This window comes from Dreissena polymorpha, chromosome 5, assembly GCF_020536995.1.
Source record: "Dreissena polymorpha isolate Duluth1 chromosome 5, UMN_Dpol_1.0, whole genome shotgun sequence".
NCBI lineage: Eukaryota > Metazoa > Mollusca > Bivalvia > Myida > Dreissenidae > Dreissena > Dreissena polymorpha.
Genome location: NC_068359.1, coordinates 17525357 through 17547848, shown reverse-complemented (window position 1 = coordinate 17547848; position 22492 = coordinate 17525357). Strand labels below are relative to the sequence as shown.

The following is a 22492-nucleotide window of genomic DNA, read 5'->3' as shown; positions in this document are numbered from 1 at the left end:
AATACAATAAATCTTAAAAGTTGTTGAATAAATGGTTGGTGTTTATGTAAGTCTCGCTTTTATTAACGCTCAATAAAACACTGTGTTTTATTATGATCAGAAGTTTTCAAAGACAGCGGGAAAGTAAGAGGATGTAGCTAATCTGTCCACAAGCTTTACATAAAATACCGCTGAACATATACACACTTATGATGAAGTTAAGTAAAATTCTAATTGCAGCGCACGATGTTTTCAGACACTGGAGAGGTGTTTCAAAAGTAGTGTTTATATTTGCTCCCTAAATGGGGCAGCATACAGGCACCGATTTGTCCATCCACCCGATATCTGATTTTGATGGAATGCAGTTGTTGTGTGGGTCGGATTCTAAATTACATGAAATTCAATTCCGTAATACTCAATATACCGTTGTCGTTCCTCCCTTCCGTACGTTTTTCGGTCCTTTACACTTGTTGCTTTCGCTCGAGATTTCGGGACTAACTCTCTTATTTAACCCATATAATGTCCACTTTTCTTTCATGGTAGAAATACACACATAATCAGGTGGAGCGTCTCGGTTAATTTGAGAGTTATCACCTTTTCAATAATTATTTTTTTTTTGCGTTCGGTGCGACAATATTGACCAGAATTTTAGTTAACTGCGTCTGCAGCCTAACTATTGAGCGGAAATGCGAACATTGTGATGTACGGTAAGTCCACTTTTGCAAAATTTTGCATTGAATTACTAGTATTACTCTTTGCAAGATAATATGACGATTTCTAATGAATTCCATTTTTTTGTCAGATCTCATAAAAAAGTACAATCTTGATATAAATGTTATGGGCAATATTCCTACATGGTGGATTTTCGCATATTGTCATGTCGTTATTTCAAGTGAGCTTTAATGGATGTTCTCTCCCTTGAATTTACAGTTCGTTTCGATACAGGATCTTTAACATAAACGTCCACAATTTGAAGAAAGATTATTTGCAATTACCTCATATGTTGTTTCACTTGCGCCACTTGTCAATTCGTTTCGCGCCGATGATTCTTTAAGGAGTATTAGAAATGTTAATAAGTATGGCATAACATTCGCTTAGGAATATGCTATTATGAAGATTATCCTAATTAAGGTCGCTATTTTTTCTCGAAAATGCGACATTACCACATACGCTCACTATAACAGTATATAATTACGCCATAGATTACTACAGATATTTAATCCACACTGCTATCTTTATTGCTGCCCTAGTTTTTGTGGACTCATGTTGATGTTTTGTCTGATATTTACGTAGTAATTTACCATAGGCTTTATGGCGCCTGTTTTGATTCTCGCACTTTTTCGTTTGAACTTAGTTTGGAATAAGTTACAAATGAAAGAGTAGTGTATTGTAGTAGAGTGTTCAAAATGGCAAGAACATATTTTTTTAAGCGAAAACAGAACAGAGTAAGTATATAAGCTGTGAATAGGAAAGTACCGAGTAAAAACAAGGAGTTTTGAGAGCATTTGAACCAGGAAAAGTTTGTCAGAAGTAAGAACATGCAATACAGACAAATTTTGCAAACGTGGTAAGATAGTGACAGAAACAGTGCTTTCAACATTAATCCATTTTTTCCGCTCTGAGTGCAAGGAAGGGAAATGTTCACATAAACAAACTCGTCAGGCTTAAATGATATACATTCGGATGTACTTTATTAATATAATTGTAAAATGTATTTGTTCAAAGGTCTTGAAAGAAGATACATTTTATTTTGCAGAGCGTTATGTATATCTACTATACACAATACAAACATGTTCCTATTGCTTCCACAACAAGGGTACAATATGCAATATTAAAAAGCCATGTAATCATCTATTAATAGTAGCCAATTATCCTAGCTTATTAGTAGTGGTATGTGAATAATGCAGAATATATAGAGGATATTTGTTGGATTCGATGGGATATTGATTTTATTTCAAGAGAGATCATATAAAATATGTATTTTTTATGATCACGAGTGAATTAAAATCGATATTCTATCGAATCCAACACATTTTCTTTTTATTTTATACTTTTTTCACCGTTTGTTTACATTGTAAAAGAGTTTAACTGGATAATTTTGCTGTATTTATGACGTCATTTTGTCCAAAAAATGACGTCATTTTACAGTAAAACAGTGAAAAATATCGAAATTTTTCATTGTTATTTTTCACTGTTTAAAACAGTGAAATACCAGTTTATTTCACTGATATTTCTCTATAAACCACAGGAAAGCATAAAATAAAATATTATTAAATACATTGTATACATACCAATGCCGCTGTTCTCCAGATAATCTAAATGCCAAACAACATGTCACAAATAAGTATACTTCCGGAACGACTTTCGTCGACACATATATACATTTTTTGAATACCGTATGAAAAGCGCCCCTATTGTTATTTTCTTTAAAACACGTTTCAAACTGTATATATTTTCCATGCAATTTGTTTTTCATTCATACCGTTTGTAAGGCGATGTATATAAAAACATTTGTTTAAGTTTTTTTATAAAACATTTGAGCCGTGCTCTGTGAAAAGGGGGTTTAATGCATGTGCGTAAAGTGGGGTCCCAAATTAGCCTGCAAAGTCCGCACGTGCTAATCAGGGACGACCCTTTCCGCCTTAACTAGATTTTTGCTAAGAAGAGACTCTGTAAACAAACAATATCATAAAAACGGAAAGTGTCGTCGCTTCTGTATTATGTGTTTTGCATAACTATAATAATTTGATGATATACAGTTTTCGCAGTCGTGTGTCGCAAGTAAGAAAGGATCCCAAGTATGGACTGCGTGAATTCATTGTGCATTTTATTATGTGCAATTGTAACAGTTTGTGGTAAGTGGAACATAATATTATATTTTTTCAATTACATTTTGCAGTTCAATGCAAAACGCTCATTTAGTCTCTTTTAAAAATTGAAGTACAATTTATGTAATGGAAACATTTGTGATAGTCACGGAAAGATAAAAAGTCAAAGAAAAATTAATGCAAACAATTATCTAACCTTATAGGCAATGTATAAATTCAAAGATTGCAAATAGATTGATTTCAAAACAGAGTATATAATTAAAATGTTTTATTATAACTATGATGTAAAAAAATCATGTCAAATTTCAATCTTTCTACTAAAACCATAGATGAACCTTTAGTTTTACGGTCATACTGTTGACTGTAAATGCAGTAATACGGTTAATACAAATATATTTTATCTGACCTAAAAGCAGACAAATCAAAATACTATACAAAATACTACAACTAATACGTGTTCAAAAATTTAAATTCTCATTTAGAATAGACAATATTTATAATGTATATGTTATGTTTGAAACGAAAAAACACAATCTTTATTTTCTTAATGCCATTATGTTAAAACTGAAATATTTGGAGATTAAATAACGATTGTATTTGTAAACAAGTAAGACATACTTGTTCTGATATTATTGAATGTCCATTATGTATTTCAATTGCGTGATTCAGTTACTTCGTAAGATTAATATAATATTTGCTAGGTGTATAAGACAGGAAGCTGTATGTTTGTAAACAACTGAAATTATGTCAGCCATTGACGAATATGTGCTTGTGGAAGACATACCGTCAGATACTTTTGAACGTCAACTTGACGATGATTTGCCGGGGAGGTTGGAATTGAACGTCAAGCGCGGCGTGACGTCTAACGTCAAACTGACATTGAGTGAGAACAAACGCCTGAATCAATATGCGCCGATGTACGAGGTTAAGTCTGTAAATGGTCAAAATGTGCTGAGGAAGCTGAACACCTCTCCATTGAAGGTATGCTGCTACTCATTTAATGTTTTATTTTATTACATTAAGAAACGTTCTAGTTAGCATTTTGACGAGAACGTCAACGTAACAAAAAAAACGTAAAAACAAATAGAAACTGATTATTTTTTCAAGACACTTTTCAGTTTTAGGCCATCGTTAATATCCTTGCAAGTGTATAAAACTTTATCGTGCAATTAATTGCTGATTATTATAGATGAACGGCCACCGAGGAAATTTTGCGAAACTGAAGATTCGCATACTTAAGTTCCCTCTTTCTTTAAGATTTGCCCATTAAGATAAAGTATGCGATAGCAATTTTATTCTTTTATTAATTATTGTCTTTGCTTAAAATTGCGCTTTTTTCACAATGACGTATCTGACCAAATTTGGTATTCCAATGGGATTTTTTTTCCATGTGACTTCGTTGTCCAATCTGTTTTTTACCCATGTTTTTTTTAACTTTTTGCATGGGATTTTTAAAAAAAATCAACATTTTTTTCATGCCTCGTTATCGGTTTTAAGAATTGTAACAGTAGTTGTGCTGATTTATGTTCAATTACTTTACACAGAAAAAAAATCAAATGTTAATATGGGATTAAAATCACATTGGAAAATAGAAAATCCTATAAAAACACAATAATCCCACACAAGACGCAATTTTGAATCACCAAAGAATGAAAGAAAAGGAAATATTTTATAAAAACAATCAATTAATGATAACAGAATGATTACAAAAAAGAATTGCATCGAAAACAATTTATGAAATATGAATGTATAATAAAAAAATGATTTAGTTTGCGATATTTAAGTTTCGCAAAGTGTTTTCTGGTGGACGTTCATACATAAACAAAATAGCACAATAACCCATAACTTGAAATTGGAACAAAACTATAGTTTCGCAATTATGCGAACTAATACTTGTAAAAGCACGAGACTGAAGTATATTTTCCAGCACAAATTTAGTAATTATAAAATATAAAAAATATTAGTATTTTATTTATAAATTTTATAAAAATAAAATCATGTAATTATGGCTCATCATAACACCCGTTTGTAAAATGATACGGTTGAGAAACGACACGTGGGATTAATTGATTGTAAGAAAGCGACCTTTAGCTGCTCGAAATCGGCTGGTATACGCACTTTAACAAAGGAATGTAGAAATATTGCTCAATATATCATAACGAACCTTGTAATTGTTTATGTTATATTTCACGCCTTACGTGCGATGGGTACACACTTAATGTACATATAGTTTTTCATTGTTCAATTAACGCAATGAGTTGATATTTAATCGGATTAGTTTTGTCGTTTTGTCGATCTTCGAACCCGATCGCATGGCATGGGCTGCATGATGGTAGGACCAGGACTGTGTCCCGTCACTTAAACCTCATCATTTTACTAGACTCACGAAATTTGGGATGAATTGTTAATTAAAACTTAGCTTTTCTGCTATTTAGTTGTATTTGAAAGATTTTACATTACATTGTGATGAGGTGCTATGATGTTTTGGGAAGCCGAAATACCTGGAGGAAACCTAAACTGTCCCATATGATTACCGCCAACCCAAATCACATGCTTCCGGGCACGGGGATTGAACCAGGATCGAAGAGGTGAGAGGTGTGTGTAACAAGCACTGTGCTTACCGGAAAGCACACCAACACGCAAGAATGATAGGACTTTAACCAAGCATAATTGTTACGCCGCAGTTACCAGAGTGTTATGATTTTTAGTTCAATTGTTTAACATTAATATCAAATATTCCATTTTTATAAAAGAAACTGTTTTATGCCTGTTACTAAAACCTTATTTTTTCTTTAACATTGATCTAATGACAAATAAAACACTTTTATAATTAGATCAAAATAAGTATCACATGAGAAGTGTTATGCGTTGTCAATAAATACTGAAGTAGTATTTTGTGGCTTTTTGGCTTTTCGAAAAAAAAAAAGTTTTTTCATTACAAATTTGGTAAATTATATTTGCATACTTCGTTCCAACCGTTTATTTGTTTGCATACAATAGGAAATTGGATTTAAGGCTGTTCTAGTACAACTTTGACACACTTACTTTAAACCAATTTATTTTAGCTCGATTGCATAGAAAGTCGATTGCTTATTAAAACGTTCTCGAGTCTGTTTTCCTGTGTATAAGAAGGCCTTGGTTTCTTTGGGGAAGAGAGGTACTATTTGGTTCGAGCTCGAGCATCGTATCAACTTAGCCAAGGCGACCGTTATACAACAATTATGTATTTAATAATGGTCAAAGGTTGCATAAAATGAAACTTAAATTATTAAAAGTAGCATACGCCTTGTATGAAATCTATCATAAATGCTTCGTGAAAGTTTTTTATTTAAAGGTCACGAAATGTACAGTATGTCGCGGTTTAACGCAATGTATGTCACGGTTTCACGTAATGTATGTCGCGGTTTCATACAATGATATGCATCCGTCTGAAGAGAAATATGACTTAAACAATTGTTAAATAAAACTGCAAAAAAAACTTGTATTGTAATTATTTGTATCTACAATATTGCATATTCGATATATCGTGTGCATTCTCTCAAGGATTTTGTCGCGTTTCCTATTCTGCATAAAATACCCTTATGATATCGCACGTTTGTAAAGATGAGCGCGCTCTCACGAATTTCTGTTACAGGAGACGAAATTTTACCAGGACAAAAACAAAGTTGGGTCATTCATGGTGTCGTGTCAACGTCGCAACAACGGCGCATGCGTGCGACGCGTTGTAAGTAAGTATCGTCTTAAAATAGGTTGCCTTAGATAGAAAAAAGATACTTAAAGATCGGAAATTATCAAGATCAGTGTCACCCAGTATACGGACGAGTGAAAGTCAGTATAATTTCGTGTTTTTTCTTCTTTTTACATTAGATACACTGAAATATGAATCTTGCTAAAAGAAAATCAAACACTTTTTTTTTCTGAAGGCAAAATCAACAACATTGCAATATTTTTTTTTCAAATAAATTTAAATATTTTGTTGAAGTGACCGGTAACTCTCTATTTATCTTCGCTGCTTGAGAGTGTGACAAAGTTCACAAAAACTGCAACACTCTGATTATAGTTTTTAGATGGTCGCTTTAGCGACCGTCTAATGTGCATGATGTAAAATTCAGGTCGATACGGCCTGGGTATGATTAGCCCAATTCCCGCTTACACTACGCGCGAAGAAAGAGTTGTATAATTTATGCAAGAGGTTTGAGTTCTCCAATTATGTTTATTCACAAATGGAAACATTATATTAATATCGTGTTAAATGCAATAGTTTCGAATGGTGTTTTATAGAAAAGAATTAAAAAAAACAATGATCGTATTGCACGTGTCGCGGAGGAGATTGTTTATGAATGATTAAAATAGTCCACTTTCTGCTGCGTCTGCGTGACGTAGTATTTTCGCTCATCTCATTCATAAATCTGAGGCTGGCGATAAACAAAGGGGAGTCCGGGTGAGTCCGCACTAGTATAAGGTTACGCTTGTTTATATTCACAGGTCTCAATTAATAACACGTTGACCACGAGTTCAACAATTATTACCGGGATACGATAGACAACATAAAAATGATTCATTATCGCTGAAACTGTTAAAAATCATTTAAATATAACAAGAATATTCTCTAAAAAATGTAGTCTCGCTGTTTTGAAATAAGGTTTGGAATTTTGGTTTCTAAATAACTTAATTAAAAACAAAAGTTTAATTATAGTGTTTTTTACTTTTAGTCGCATATTTACCGCATTATAATGTGTGTTATAATAGGCAAACCATACATTAGTAAAATTCAATCTGCCTTCGCACATAGAAGGAATGGGTCAATTAGGTGCTGCGTTTCCTTTGCTTACTTCAGTTAGAGGTCAATTCTTTACGTAAAAGCAATCAAAGGCCCCGGCTTCAGAGGAATTGCGGAGCGTTCTTACATAATTAAAGTCGTAGTCGCATGGTATTTGCGTTTAGCGTCCTATTTGGTCACGTGGTTCTTTTTCGCGGGTGTTTTGGCATTCATGATATGAGGCTATTAATAGATGCGCCTGTCGATAAACAAAGGAAAGTTTACGGGCGATAACAACGCAATAGGTTACGCTCTCACATACAACTCAATGACGTAGTACAGGTCGTAAATTGAGAGATTTGGGAAAAAGTTGACGCTTATTTATATTCTCAATTTATAAAACGTTGAACATAAGTTCAACAAAAACTTCAGCGATACGATAGACTAAAAAAAAACATAATCGCTTAACCCGAATATAACAAATAATTTATAATAATAATACGAATGACCTGTTTCATAACCTCGTTGAAGCTACTACATCGGGTATTTCTGGAAAGCGTTCTTGGTTCTCAACACATAGCGGCGATCTTTTGTATTTACGGGTGCTAGCAACGCAATAGTAGAAGCTTAGTAGAAGGTTTAGCTTGTTTATATTCACAGTTCTCAATACATTGACAGTTGGATATGAGTTCATCAATTACTCAGGCATACTATAGGCAACCTCGAAAATGCTTTATAATCGTTAAACCGAAAACAACTAAATATATTATATTAAATATATTTATAACAATACATGTCTTTTAAAAATGTAGTCGGCGTATACGCCGACTTTGAAATAAAGTTAGCAATTTACTTTTCTAAATAATTGAATACAATTAAACAAAAGTTAAACTATTGTGTTGTGTTTTTTACTTGTAAGCTGCATATTCACCGCATGAAATGTGTGTTAGCATTGTCAAACCACACATTAGTGTGAGTAAATAAAAAATATACTACGGGAGAGCACTTCATATGTGTCCTCATATGCCTTGTTATGAGTATCTTTCTTCATTATCGAAATATATCGTATGTTTATATTTGATTTAAACGCAGTTTTCTTTCGTCACATTTAAATCACACGTCAATAGCGCCGTCATGCGAAAATGGGTCTTATGCGTTTCGGCAAGCGTTTGTAAACCCAACATGTGCTCTTGCGCAGTCAGGCCATAGGCGACGCTGTTCGCTTTAAAATCACTCAATATGTTATGTTTCTCCTTACCAGAAGGAGGGATAGCTGAGTGGGCTATTTATATGAAGGGCGCATATGGAATAAGACCCATTTTCGCATGACGAGGGTCATTACAAATCTCATTGCGAATTGAAAATCCCACATTTAAAAACAATGCTTTTTGATACAAAATTGAATTCAAAATGACAAACTTGTTAATAATGGCAGCCTATCGACGCATTAAGGAATGATTTCCAGACGTGCTGACCAAGTACGGCAAACATTGTGGTATGATAATTAAACGATTTTCTCTTATCGTGACACTATACTATTTCGCTAATGATTGTTTTCTCATCTTGGAGGCGAAATTGAAATTCTGCGAGATGGATTGTAACGCTTAATTGTAACAGGGCCACAATTTGTGTCGTTTGAGCATACAGAGAGTAGTCCGGAATTTCTTACACTGAACAGTGCTACATCCTTTGAATTGAGCACATACGCAGTGATGTAGCAAAAATTCAGAGGTTGTATCTCGAATCAGCTTATTAAATATTCGAAAATCTTCATGCGTGTCTGTTGGCGTTATGTTAAAGTCACTAAGATGAAAACTGAAACAGCTTCGCCTAAAAGCGCATTAGTGCTCTATACCTATGTTTATGTTAGCGTTGTTGACACCGTGTGAACTGCTCGGGTAACAAGTAAAGCATAAACAGCAATGTTTATATACTTTTACTCCTCCATATACAAGATACGAAGATTATTGTATATTTTGAATTTGTATATGGTGTCAAAAATCAAAAGTTAAGTTCTCATTACCATTTTCATCATACTTTCTTTGCTTTCAGAACTTCCAAAAAAGCATGCTGTTTTTTTTTGTCTTAGTTATTTCTATGAAATAATAAGGATGATAAAAAGTGCACACAAAACTCGACCCGTGCGCTATGACACACACTTTTTTAAGTTGAATGGCGTGTGTTCATTTCAAACTTGCGATTGATTTTGAAAAATGAATTGCGTGTTAAATTATGCAATAGCGAACATCTTCAGTGCCTTCAGCGCTTTGATTTATATAACATTTACAGAATAGCCAATCATAAACGTGTATATGTATCAAGCAAAATTTACTGATAATGTGCATTGGCATTTAATCAGTATTCTATTTAACATGCACTAAATCTATTAAAATGATACTTTTCGAACATAAATAAACATGACTTTTAATGTCGATAACAAATTCATTAATAATTATCAATTAAAAAACTGCTATGTGATTCTTACATACAGCGTTTAGAATAAGACTGTTAAAAATTAAAACATGTTTGTTTGGACTTCGTATTACACCACTTTTTGAAGGAAAAAACACTTCCTTCTCTTTTGGGTGTTATTCTTTCTTTTATCATATTCTACCTTATAATCAGACTGGAAGTCTAAAACATAACGACGAGGCTTACGAGATAAGGCCCGCCGATGACACGCTAAGCAAGAGAAACCTCGAAGCAACACGCCTCTCTCATCACATCATGACACGTGTCAGCGATCTTGAGAGCGGTCAGAGAGGGCAAGGTCACGGTAACGTCTTTTGGGCATTAATCGACAAATATCTTCGTGAAAAATATGCATCATAAGACTGCAATAGAATCAAATTTTAATAAACCAATTATTATTATCCATTAGCTGGTCATCGAATTAGTGCAGTGATGCGTAACTGCACACCATACAAACAGAGCTTTTATGCATTGGCGTTTATGGCTTTTCTTTCACAAAATGTTTCTCATGTAGGCGGTTATGACGATGACAAAGATGATTCGGAAATATCAGATCGTTACCGAGGAATCGATTTCACCAAGATGACATCACGTTAGCTTTGTTTAAGTCCTTATACCCAAACGTGTACAGATATAATACCAATGCATTGTATAAAAAGTGCGGGCAAGCCAAGTCTATGAAAAATATATACCATTGTCATGTTAGTTCGTGAATAAGTTTTTACCATTGTTATCTTTGAGTTATTGAACAAGAATGAAAATATATTGTTTCTGCTTCATTCAGTGAGCAATGGTGAAAGAGTTCCTCCGAATATTCCGGATTATAACAAGTGCAGCAAAGAAAATGCGGAAAGCAAACATTTTGACTTTTACGGGAAAAGCAAATAAAGTGACGATGGCCATGGGGAAAGAGAGGATGAAGTTGTCGACGACTACGACACAGAAATAAAGAAGGGTAACTGTGCATTTTACAATTGACATTATTACGCATTCAATTTACTTATAAAGGTAAGGTTTCCGGACGTCCCCCCCCCCAAGACATTTCCTCCCCAGACGTTTTCCCCCCACCATTTTAGTTTTAGTTTTAGTTCCCCCCCCACAAAATAAATTTATCATTGTTTGGTTGAAGTATAATCTTGATTTATTATCAAAATGATTAGTTTGTGTATGAAGTCTATAATTAACTTTATCTACGAAGCAGCGTGTTGGAATTTTATTTTGGTTTTAGAACTCATTTTTTTGGTTTAACTGTGAATGGAATGCATGCAAATCATTAGTGTTGTGGAACTGTACTTGTCTGTTGTTTTTAATCCAATTAAATAGGGTCAATTGGTGATTTGACAAATCGTAAAATCACACTTATATTAATTTCAAAACTGTTTTCCTTGTTACAGTCAAATATGATATAAATAAACTATGTAACTGCGTACAATTTTTCATGCATTAATATATTTATAATCAAATTATTGGATGTCGCTGATATTTTAATTTTTACTAATAACTAATTTAGACTAATTAAAACACAATTGCACTTTCATTGTGCATTATTTCATTATTTAAAATTAATGATATAATTAGCAAATGTGATCAAAACATATTGATATTTTTTAATTTAACTCAAAGATATTAATAATATTTAAAAGCAAAAAAAAATCAAAAAGAAATTATTTCATGAATTTGTAAAAGGGAAATGAAAATAACTAAACAAAAAAAATATAATGTTTTAAATACAAAAATATGAGTATGAATATATCAGTTTTACAGAACACACTATCTATAAACCTAGTCATCATGCACCAAACCTAAGCATTTCAGTTTCACAAACATAACATCTTTACTTCAAAATGTCATAAACACCAACTTTTCACAATCAGGTAACAAGTGTCTCATGGTGTGCTGTACGTTCCATTGTGAGTTCTACCTGGAGGGCGGTAGAATGTCAGGTGCTGGCCTCCTGCTTTCCTATTTAGGGATTGATGCCAGCCTTCAGTTTCATTGTTAGTTCTCACACTAATCCCATACACTGACAAGGAGTCAATACCGAATATTGGATGGTTCAACCACTGCTCCTCCATGTATCTCACGAACCTGGTGATCTGTTCAGAGTTAGCTCTAGCAGCAAGCAGCTGGATGCTGGCTCAATGTCGGCGGCTGGAAAGAATGGTAGCGCCATCATGTTTCTAATGTACGTATGGATAGACGCCTTCTCCATGTACGCTGGCCTTAACCCCATGTCCCCCACCTTGCGCCAAACAGCCTGTGTGAAGTAAAAAACACATCCCTTGATGGTTGCTCCCGGAAATACCTGACGGACCGCCAACCACGCCGCTGAAAATTAAATAAAATCGAAATTAGATTATATTGATAATATTATAATCATATTAGACATAATAACCATGTCTGTAATTTGTAGATTTTTTAAGATATTATACGCTGGGTAGCTCATTCATGCATATGGCTGATCTATTTTCTTTTGAAAGTGAAATTTGTATAGTGTTTGTATAACACTGTCAAATCAGAAAAGCAAATAAAACCTGTTTTTACCGTTTTAATACAATATTTAAGCAATTTATGTATTATTATTACCTTGCTCCATTACGAGGTTTTCTACAACCACATGATCTAACGCATCACGGATACTTGTAAGGACCTGAACATAATCGTCGTTCTTCCTCCTCGACATAAAGATAATTGCCAACGGAACTTGCTTCTCCTTGTCATTGTGTGTAATGAAGCCATGGATAGACTCGAGCTGACCGTTTGATTCCTTCGGAGACATTTCTGACACGTGAATGGAATATCACGATTGGCCTTGATTGCTTTGTTATACTGACGTTGTGTGATACCTGGAAATGTCAATAAAGACCTTCATTTAGAGAAATGTTAATCTTTTTTTTAAATTTAAATGCTGTCACATATTTTGGCTACAGATTAAATTAATTTTTAAATTGGGATGGTAAATAGTAATAGTAAAGAGTAAATATTCTGCATAACTAAACATATTAGGGTGATTTCAAAAATAATGAAGCCTACATGCCAAATATATATTTTTATTATATAAACAAGGTAAATTATGACACCATGGTCAAATATATACAACTATGTGAAATATATTGAAAACCAGGTGAAATGTATCTACACTTTATGAAATATGTTTTTTTATGAGAAATACAGATCTATGACACACTTTAATTATGGAGAGTCCTTATGCCTCTGATATCCCATCAGTTATAAGCTTAGCTATTTATCAAAATTAAAGATAACACATGTATCCCAGTAAACCTGTTTAAAGGAAGTGTAAGAAAATTAGACTGCTTCATGTAAAATTATTACTGGTAAGAGATCATGATGAAAATAAACACCAAATGTACAGATTTGGCCTAAATCATGCCAGATCCTTTTAGCAAACAATTTAAGTTCCCTCTAATTATATAATTATAAGAATATGAAATGACAATTTTATTTGAATTCCATATTACTGACTGTTTGGGTATTTCTTAGCATAGATGAAAAATAAATTTGTCAAGTACATACTTCATGTTGAAAAAACACAAAAATTATTGATAACATGTTTTAATAGGATTTTATGAAGTGCAAAAGACATGTACATTTATCAACAAAATTTTCAAAACATTTGGTTAACATCTTTTGTCGTATAAAATTGATTACATCTGACAGAATGGCCCTATTCATTTATAAAACTTGAACCCTTTCCCTTTGCAATACAAACGAAATTGTTGCCATAACTTAACATCTAAAATTTGAGATTTTTTTTTCATTTAGGCTTCATTATTTTTGAAATCACCCCTTAGTGTCAAACTTTTTATTATATGATAATCTTGATGACAGACTGAATCAATATGTAAAAAAATCCAACGAAATCAATAATGTATGAAGTGATATATAGACATCAAAATGAAATTCAGAAACAGGGGCTTGGTCAACCGTTAACCTAATAAATAGAATATTGAACAATATTTCAAAACTCTCATTACTTTCGTATTATTTGCCTAGTTTTGAAAATATTTTCATTCTTGTGTTTGCTTTAATTTTTAAAAAGTAATTTTGAAAGGTAACACCTGAGAACTACAATTCAATACTCGCTGTATTGGGCCATTTCAATTTAAATGTTATATAACAATTTTATTTACTCAAAATAAAAATCTAAATATGATATTTATTTAGTCAAACTGTTTGTTTTTCAGTAAAAATTTGAATATAGTTATTATTCTTCATTAAAAATCATAACTTATGGCTTATCTTCATTATGTATCTATCATTTTATGCCTTTAATTCATTTTGGAAAAAAAGAATGATTTAAAAAAAACTAGCAATTATAATCAATATTTTTACATGGAATTGTAGTGCTTCAGTATACATATATAAATCAAATAACGTTTATTGCAGATATCTAAGTCCTTGATGAAAAATAGAATCTTAACATTATATAATTATCTAAATTGACTTACCGGTTCCACATGTTCGGTGCTGCCACTTGTTACATAAATCACATTCAATAGCTTCTTCTTGTTCACTAACAACGTTCTTACAATCTAAACAAAGATCCGACATAATGAATTCTAACACAAGAACACTAATTACATATTTTATCCAGTTCACAAACTCCGAACATGTCTATCACTATGATATGTATGAACAATATTATTGCAGTAAATTCTTATAACAGAATTAATCAGTGTAAATGTTTTTAGTATATATAGGTCTAATTGAATTTGTTCGTAGCAAAATTAATTCATTATTTCAATAATTATAATTGTTTACTTTGTAGCATATTATTCCACTTAAAATGATCATAAAAAACATCAAAGGCGTGCTTTTACTCAATTCATAAATAAAATAGTTACAACTGTTTAATTTGTAACATACTATTCCACTTAAAATGACCATCAAAGAACATCAAAGGTATGCTTTTACTCAATTCATTACTACAATAGTTATAATTGTTTAATTTGTAACATACTATTCCACTTAAAATGATCATCAAAGAACATCAAAGCTGTGCTTTTACTCAATTTTTTCCATGATCTCAATTAATGAAAGAAAAATTTCAGGCACTTATAAAAACAATTATAATTAGATCTATTTAATTGGTACAATTTGTTAGAGGCTTCCCTGAAAACAACCATCAACAAGAGATGTGTTCGTCAGTTACAGGTTATGATTTATCAGATTGCTCACTAGAAGCATCACTCGAAAGGTCCATATCACTATATGTTTCTTCAGATGGTCCCATTTCATTACAGGCAGCAGTTGCACTACTTTCCGATGTAGTGGCTTCCATCTCACAATGCTCTTGACATTCCTGCTCATGGCTCTCCTTTGTAACATTGTGTTTCTTTTGTCTGAAAGATAAGAATGCTGGATGTTAATTGACAATAATATTATTCATAAAACAAGTCACCCGCATCACCCTTAAAAAAAGAGGTTTAAACAATATTAACTCAATTAGCCCTGAACATTCATTGCAAAATAATATACCTCATGAACATATATAAACCAAAATATGGAAAGAAAAACATGCTATGCTCATAGTCTTTGTTTTGATTCTTGTGTTGGGTATAGAAAGAAAGTATACTTTGATCAGATAACTGCTTTAGGCCAACTGATCTGGCTATACTTTGATCAGATAGCTGCTTTAGGCCAACTGATCTAGCTATACTTATTTGCTAAAGACAATGACAGCATCACCAAGGCTTGATGAGTTAAGACTTTTAGCAACAACATTATCACTGTTAAAAGTTCAAAAGTTGAAGGATCATGTCTTATTAAATAAAATTGAACCTTTTTTCAATGATGGGAAGGGGCCTGGCCTTTTACTGCGGGGAAAAAAAGGCCAAAAGGGGAATAAAATATCTATCGTAGAGTCAAAGTTTAAACAAAAACTGCATGTCTTTGAGGAATGTTTGTACAGTGATTTTCTTAGGGGCCTTTCTCTCAGGGGAAGTGGCATTTGACAGGCTACTGACAGAGAGGGAAAAAAAGCCCCAACAAGTGTTCTATTCATTAGACAATTTTGTTTAGCAACGATGTTTCGTTGCTTCATTTAAACCCATATATAATAATATGCATAAACAATTCTGTTCAAGTTCTATTCAGACCAGGCATATGGTTCCTGAAGAGAAGTCTGTCGTTAAGGTGAACTGATAACTGACAGACAGGCATTTAGTTCATATCGAGAAAAGCTCAGGTGAGATGAAACTACCTGTCTTGTTTTGAATCTGCATGAGCACATGAGTAAGTGTTAAACTTTTTAGAACTTCTCATGAACAGAATTTGAGAGCTCAGTCCAAAACAATGCCTTACCCTACGGGATTTAGGCATAGTTTAAGCCTGAGTGATTAACTTTATAAAGCCAAGTCTGCCATTTTCTACTTTTCTTTCATTACAGTTGCTATCTATGTAAATAGAATTCAATAGAATTAAGTTGGTTTTCTTTGTTTCTTTTTTTTCATAACTTATACATGTAAGAGGTGTTTTAAACAGACTGTATAAACAAGAGCAACGCATAGCGGGTGCCAACGCTTGGCAGTGGGCAAGTTTTGAATAAATGAAATCTTGTCAGAAGAAAAGAAAGAAAGGTAAGAGGCGAGACCTTGACCTTTGACCTAGTGACCCAAAGCAAGGGTGTGACGTGTAGAACTCAACAAGGTGCTTCTACATAGGAAGTTTCAAAGTTGTAGGTGGAAGCACTTTAATTTCAGAACCTATGTTAATGTTTTATTTAAGAGGTCACAGTGACATTGACCTTTGATCTAGCGACCCAAAAATGGGTGATGTGTATAGAGTTCATCAATGTGCAACTAAATATGAAGTTTCAAAATTGTAGGTGGAAGCACTCTGATTTTAGAGCCAATGTTAAGGTTTAAGCAGGACGGACGGCAAAAGGCGGACAACGAGCTGGCTATGACAATACCTCGGGTTTTCTCCGAAAACAGCCGAGCTAAAAATACCTGAAATGTGTACGCCTTGGAAAAGGAACTGAAGAATCGTAGTCATTCAGTTTGTATCGGTTGACAGGTATCTTAGGCCGGCATTTTTTTAATAATTTGTTTTACTGGAGCGCCCGAACCTATTTTTCGACAAAAACAAATAAAAATAAAAGTCACTTTCGTTTTTTTTATTTACATTTCGCCCGCCGACCTGGTATTTTATCCAAAACAAGAAAAAAATGCGCAGATTGCCGAAAGTGTTGTTCAAACTTTGTTTATAATACGGGTTGTTTCGTTGTGCCAAGTCGACTTGTAAAGCGTCAGCCATTTTCATTGGCTATTGCAGCCAATACCACACGCTATTAGCCAATCGGTGAGTATTAAACAAATGATTTTCATATTGCAATTTCGAAATGGCGGACATTAACAACAACGAGACAAATGTAACATATTTTAAAATCAAATTAATTAAAAACGGAGCAGAAACAATTTCAATTATAAAAGTTAATCTTCAGAACACCATTGTTGAAATCATGCCCATATTATGTGATACGAAATCAAAAATAATTAGAGTTTTTGCAAATGATGAAGAGGTGTCACCATCGATAACTTTCGGTGTGTTTAACAGTTTTGGGTAGGTTTAATAAATATGCGTATTTATTAAAATGTAGATCCTGTAATATTTTTATAGATAAAAATCTACATCCCGAAAATGTCCAAGAAGTACTACTTTACGTTTCTTTATAATGAACATGAGGACTGAACCACAGGTACTTGCATCAATAATTCCCATTCCCCACCCACCCATATATATTCTTTATTTAGAAAAAAAGTATGCAACACAGCTTCTGAAGAAAATAACATTTTGTCCGGATGTTCGTATGTCCGTCAAAGTCACAAGAAAGTTTAAATTATTTTTCTTGACACAGTAGCAAATTAACATGCTTATTATTCATCATTGACTTAAAACAAACATTTTTCCATATATTAAACTGTATAACTATTTTTATATCAACAGTTTAACCATTTTTCCAGTAACTTTTGACCAAGTTACGTCCCTTTGTTTGGATCACTTCATTTTATTGAATTTCTACAGACGAAACCAACGTTTTGACTTTCAAAATGTCATGAAAAAGTAAATGGAATTTATTTCTTAATTATTTGATCATTTTTTGTAAATCAGAAATACATCTTAATGTATTTTTCAAAAATGAGTGATTATTTAGCCGAAATATGATGGTCTATCAACTGTACATAATGTTTTCATACTGCAGGATTTGTACTGCAAGGAAGGCAAGTATTAAAATTTATCACACTTCAGGCTCTGTTGATAAATGTGCTCAATTGGCTCTATGTATGTGTTCCAAGGGTTATTATTATCTTCACATTTAAATAGCTCTCTCTGTTTATTATATATCCAAGAAAATGTCATTGCTGATTCTCCTTAATATAATACAAACAACACATTCCATAGTATTTTTTTCATTTTTAACTTAAACTGTGAATAAGAGAGGAAAAAAATAATGTGTGCAAAAGTTTACACCATTTTATTTTGACAATACTTTGAGTCTTTAACGAAATTATTAAAATAAAATACTATTTTAAAAATATACAATTACATAGCTCAAAAGTTGTTTTCTATATATAATTAAATGTTGCGAGTAAAGTATATACAGTCAGCAGAGTAATTCTACTAGAACAATTTAAATCCTTGCTACATGTACTATATAATTCTTTATACGGCTTTCACTTAAGAAAATGTTCAATGAAATAAATCAAGGTTTCTAGGTATATTGTGTCTTTTACCTCAATATTTTGTTGGGGCTAATGTGAAGCAATTGGACATGATACAAAAACTACGGAGATTACCACCAAACAATGTCACATACAAAATAATTATCACCTAACCCATGCGTTTTGAGAGAATAAGATTGTTTAAGCTCTTTATTAAATAAGTAAATATTAATCATGTGAAACAAGGACGGGTTATTGTTTACTCCAAATGTAGGATTTAATCACACCTAGAAGCAGAAAACACTTATATGTTACACACCAAATATTGAGCCCTGACCCTTGCGGTTTCTGTGTTGTTAGGGATTATCAAATACATTAATCTATATAAAACAGTTGACCCCTGAATCGCAAACAGTTTTGACCACGGAGACATGCTTTGAGGAAACTTAGCAAAGAACCACTATATGGTTGGCATGCAACGTAACAAACCAATGGGCCTTGCGGTTTCAGAGAATGATCATATTATTTATATTTATAAGCAAACCAGTAACCCCTAGGGAGGGCAAATTTTCTGTATGACTTGAACAAACTTGAAAGAGAACCTCATAACGATGTTACACACCAAACCTGAGCTATTTCAGCATAATTTAAAACGAAGCCAGTTTGGTGGTCATGACCTCGAGCTATTCTAGCATTATTTAAATCCAAGCCAGTTAAGTGGTCGACACCCCCAGCCATTTCAGCATAATTAAAATACAAGCCAGTTCGCTGAGCTATTTCACCATTATGAAAATCCAAGCCAGTTTGGTGGTCAAGACCCCGAGCTCTTTCAGCATAATTAAAATCCAATAGTTAGAAAATTTAAAATTTGGTAAAGTTTTGTGTTTAGGTCCACTCTAATCCTAAAGTATCAAAGCTATATCGTCTACCTAATGTTTTAAGTCATGTAACTGACATTTTTATACATTTTTACTTTTTTCCATTCTTGTGTTTTTTATTAAGGTGACACACATCAACTGTTTAATAATATTAAGTCTACCTCTTTGGTAAAACTAATGTTTTTACCAAATTTTCGAAATTGACATTACGAACACATGTCATTTTCTGAATGTAAAAAGAAGCATAACTGACATTTTGTTAAATTTTCAGGAGAAGGAAAAAACTGCTTTATTAAAATAATATAGGGATTCTAACAGAGTAAAACAAACACATGGGATATTTTCATATTTGAATACTGGTATTTTACGCATCTTTAGGCAGGTCTGTGTACCAAGGATAAATACAATACTTGAACATTCATGTACAATGCACAATACTGAAAACCTGAATTGTAACTGTAATGTATTTCAGATTCAGAGATGTCTGTTTTGTTTCTAAGGTTATGTGAAAAATTAAGTTTATATGTTTAAAGGTTTAAACTTGCTAATTGTCCTCTTACTTGCCCTTGTATTTCAAGATAGAATACTTTCCTTCCCAGAGGAAAGAGATCTGGGTTTGAATCCCAGTGGGGGCTTCAGAGGATGATTCACTTTGACTCTAACTTAACCAAATAACTCTGACAATGCCTTTAAAAGTATGCAGTTTTGATAATTCAATTATGCAAGAAACATGCATAATCTTAGGGTAGACTAAGACAGCAAACAAAGAATGGGCATCCATTTTAGTTTTTTTAAGTCAATACAGCAATAAATGCATATACGACCACATATTTAAATTAAAAATGCAACAATCAGAGGACATAATCAATTAAATAGTAAATGACTACTTAAAATAATTTTTAGCACTGTTTGTTCTTCAGAGATTTGTGAATATGCCGTTTTATGCGAAATTGGAAATTCTTCTCGTTGAACTTATGCAATATGTGCTTTGGAAATGGAATCGTATAGTGTTGGAATGTGTTAATGTGTTACAATTCCCATGCTGCGTTATTTTGAATCGAGGCATATGGTGATATATTTCCTCGTTTTACAGTTTTTGTGTGAACATTTTTAAGACTATTGTGCGTACCAGAATAAATACATTTATATTACTACGCATGGTTACATTCGTTAGATTATAAGCGCTTTTATAAAGAATGAATTACAATTATTGTTAAGATTATAAGATCTATTTATGTTAAATGTCACTTTGAAAAAAATCCAATGGGATAAATAGAATACTAGGATTAGCGTTGAATACAGAGAAGTTTATGTTGCTCGGCTTGAACACCGAAAGCGCTCGCCAAGGCTCGCGCTCCCGGCGTTCTTAGCCTCGCCACATAAACTTCTCTGTATTCAACACTAATCTAGTATTCTCTATATATTTAGCAAATCGACACAAATAATATGAAACACGTGCTTAGAAAAACGGACTAAATTCAGATGCTTGACTAGCCTTGGCTGATCAGGGACGCACTTGCCGCCTAAAATGGATTTACGGCGAGACTTCTTTTCAACATAATTTCTATAAAGGCAAAACGTGTCGTCCATGATTAGCCTGTGCGGGCTTCACGGGTTTATCTGTGACAACAATATTCGCACATACATTTGCACCAATTTTTCAAAGGCGATGCTCAATTGTGAGTCCGACACCAAAATGCAGACGATAGTAACAGATAACGCAGACACAGAGGGGGTAAACACTTGATAGTCAAGATGGCGAAGTCCTTGCCGAGGCAGGTATTTTTCGCCGTTTATTCATCATCTCATCTTCGCCTGTGGTCCCATCTGGGACATAAGGCGCAAACCAGCTCCTACAATGTCGTCATTGTCGCAGGTTCGTGTATGTGGGAGAGACCGGCGGAACTCTGTACCAGCGACATCTATTGAATCTGTCGCGTATTCGCACACAGCACAGTGGCCCGGTAGCAGAACATTTCTACACAGACGGACATTCCATGGATGATTTCCAAATAATGGGACTCGAAAAACTCAACGGGTCGGACGAGTACCGCAAAACCATGGAGGAATTGTGGAAGTCAAAACTAAGGACATACCGACCATATGGCATCAACGTGCAAGAATAAACATTAATAAAAGAACGCGTAAACAACGTTGCCGCCGGAAATGCACGACGTCATTTTCGTTCATAATAAACCATCTGAAAATAAAAAATGGCCGCTGATGAAGATCGTGAGGTCGAAAGTTTCGGCAAAAATTAAATACAGCGTTTTTGTTTAAAAAATACAAGACTAATAGAGACTTTGTTATATATATATATATATATATATATATATATATATATATATATATATATATATATATATATATATATATATATATATATTTATTTATTTATTTATATATTTATCACATGCTATACCCTGTTTCCCATGATACAACCATTACATATTTTTTATATTACACATGTGTAATACAACATTTTTAAGCGTTTTCATTGGCTTAGTTTTCGTTTATTACCCAATCGCATTTTGTTATTTTGCTGAAATGACGTTGCAACGTCAAATGACGTCACGAAATGTAAACAACTTTCGGGACTTATCATTATATTTGCGTAAATATTTATTTAATTGGCTAATTTAAAAGCATGTGATAAAAAAGATCTGACACTCGTTGTCATATCATACCATATTTTATTAAACTCGACCAGGAAATTCTTTAGTAAGCTCGCCAAAGGCTCGCTTACTAACAAAATTCCTGAACTCATTTAATAAAATATGGTATGATATGACAACTCGTGCCAGATCCTATATATATATATATATATATATATATATTACACCATAAAAGTGTCTGCAATTGTATAAAACTCAACTAACAAACTTTTCGGTC

The 22492-nt window shown here is 33.1% G+C and overlaps 1 protein-coding gene across 1 annotated transcript; it reads right to left on the bottom strand.

Moving 5' to 3' along the window:
- Positions 1–11813: 11813 nt before the first annotated feature.
- On the bottom strand, positions 11814–17084 carry LOC127832671 (uncharacterized). Its single transcript, XM_052358279.1, has 4 exons — positions 17010–17084; positions 14508–14591; positions 12625–12884; positions 11814–12366 (listed from the first exon to the last, which is right to left on the bottom strand). The coding sequence occupies exons 3-4, from the start codon at positions 12815–12817 to the stop codon at positions 12119–12121; spliced, it is 441 nt and encodes a 146-aa protein (XP_052214239.1). The 5' UTR covers positions 12818–12884; positions 14508–14591; positions 17010–17084; the 3' UTR covers positions 11814–12118.
- Between the last annotated feature and the right edge of the window lie 5408 nt (positions 17085–22492).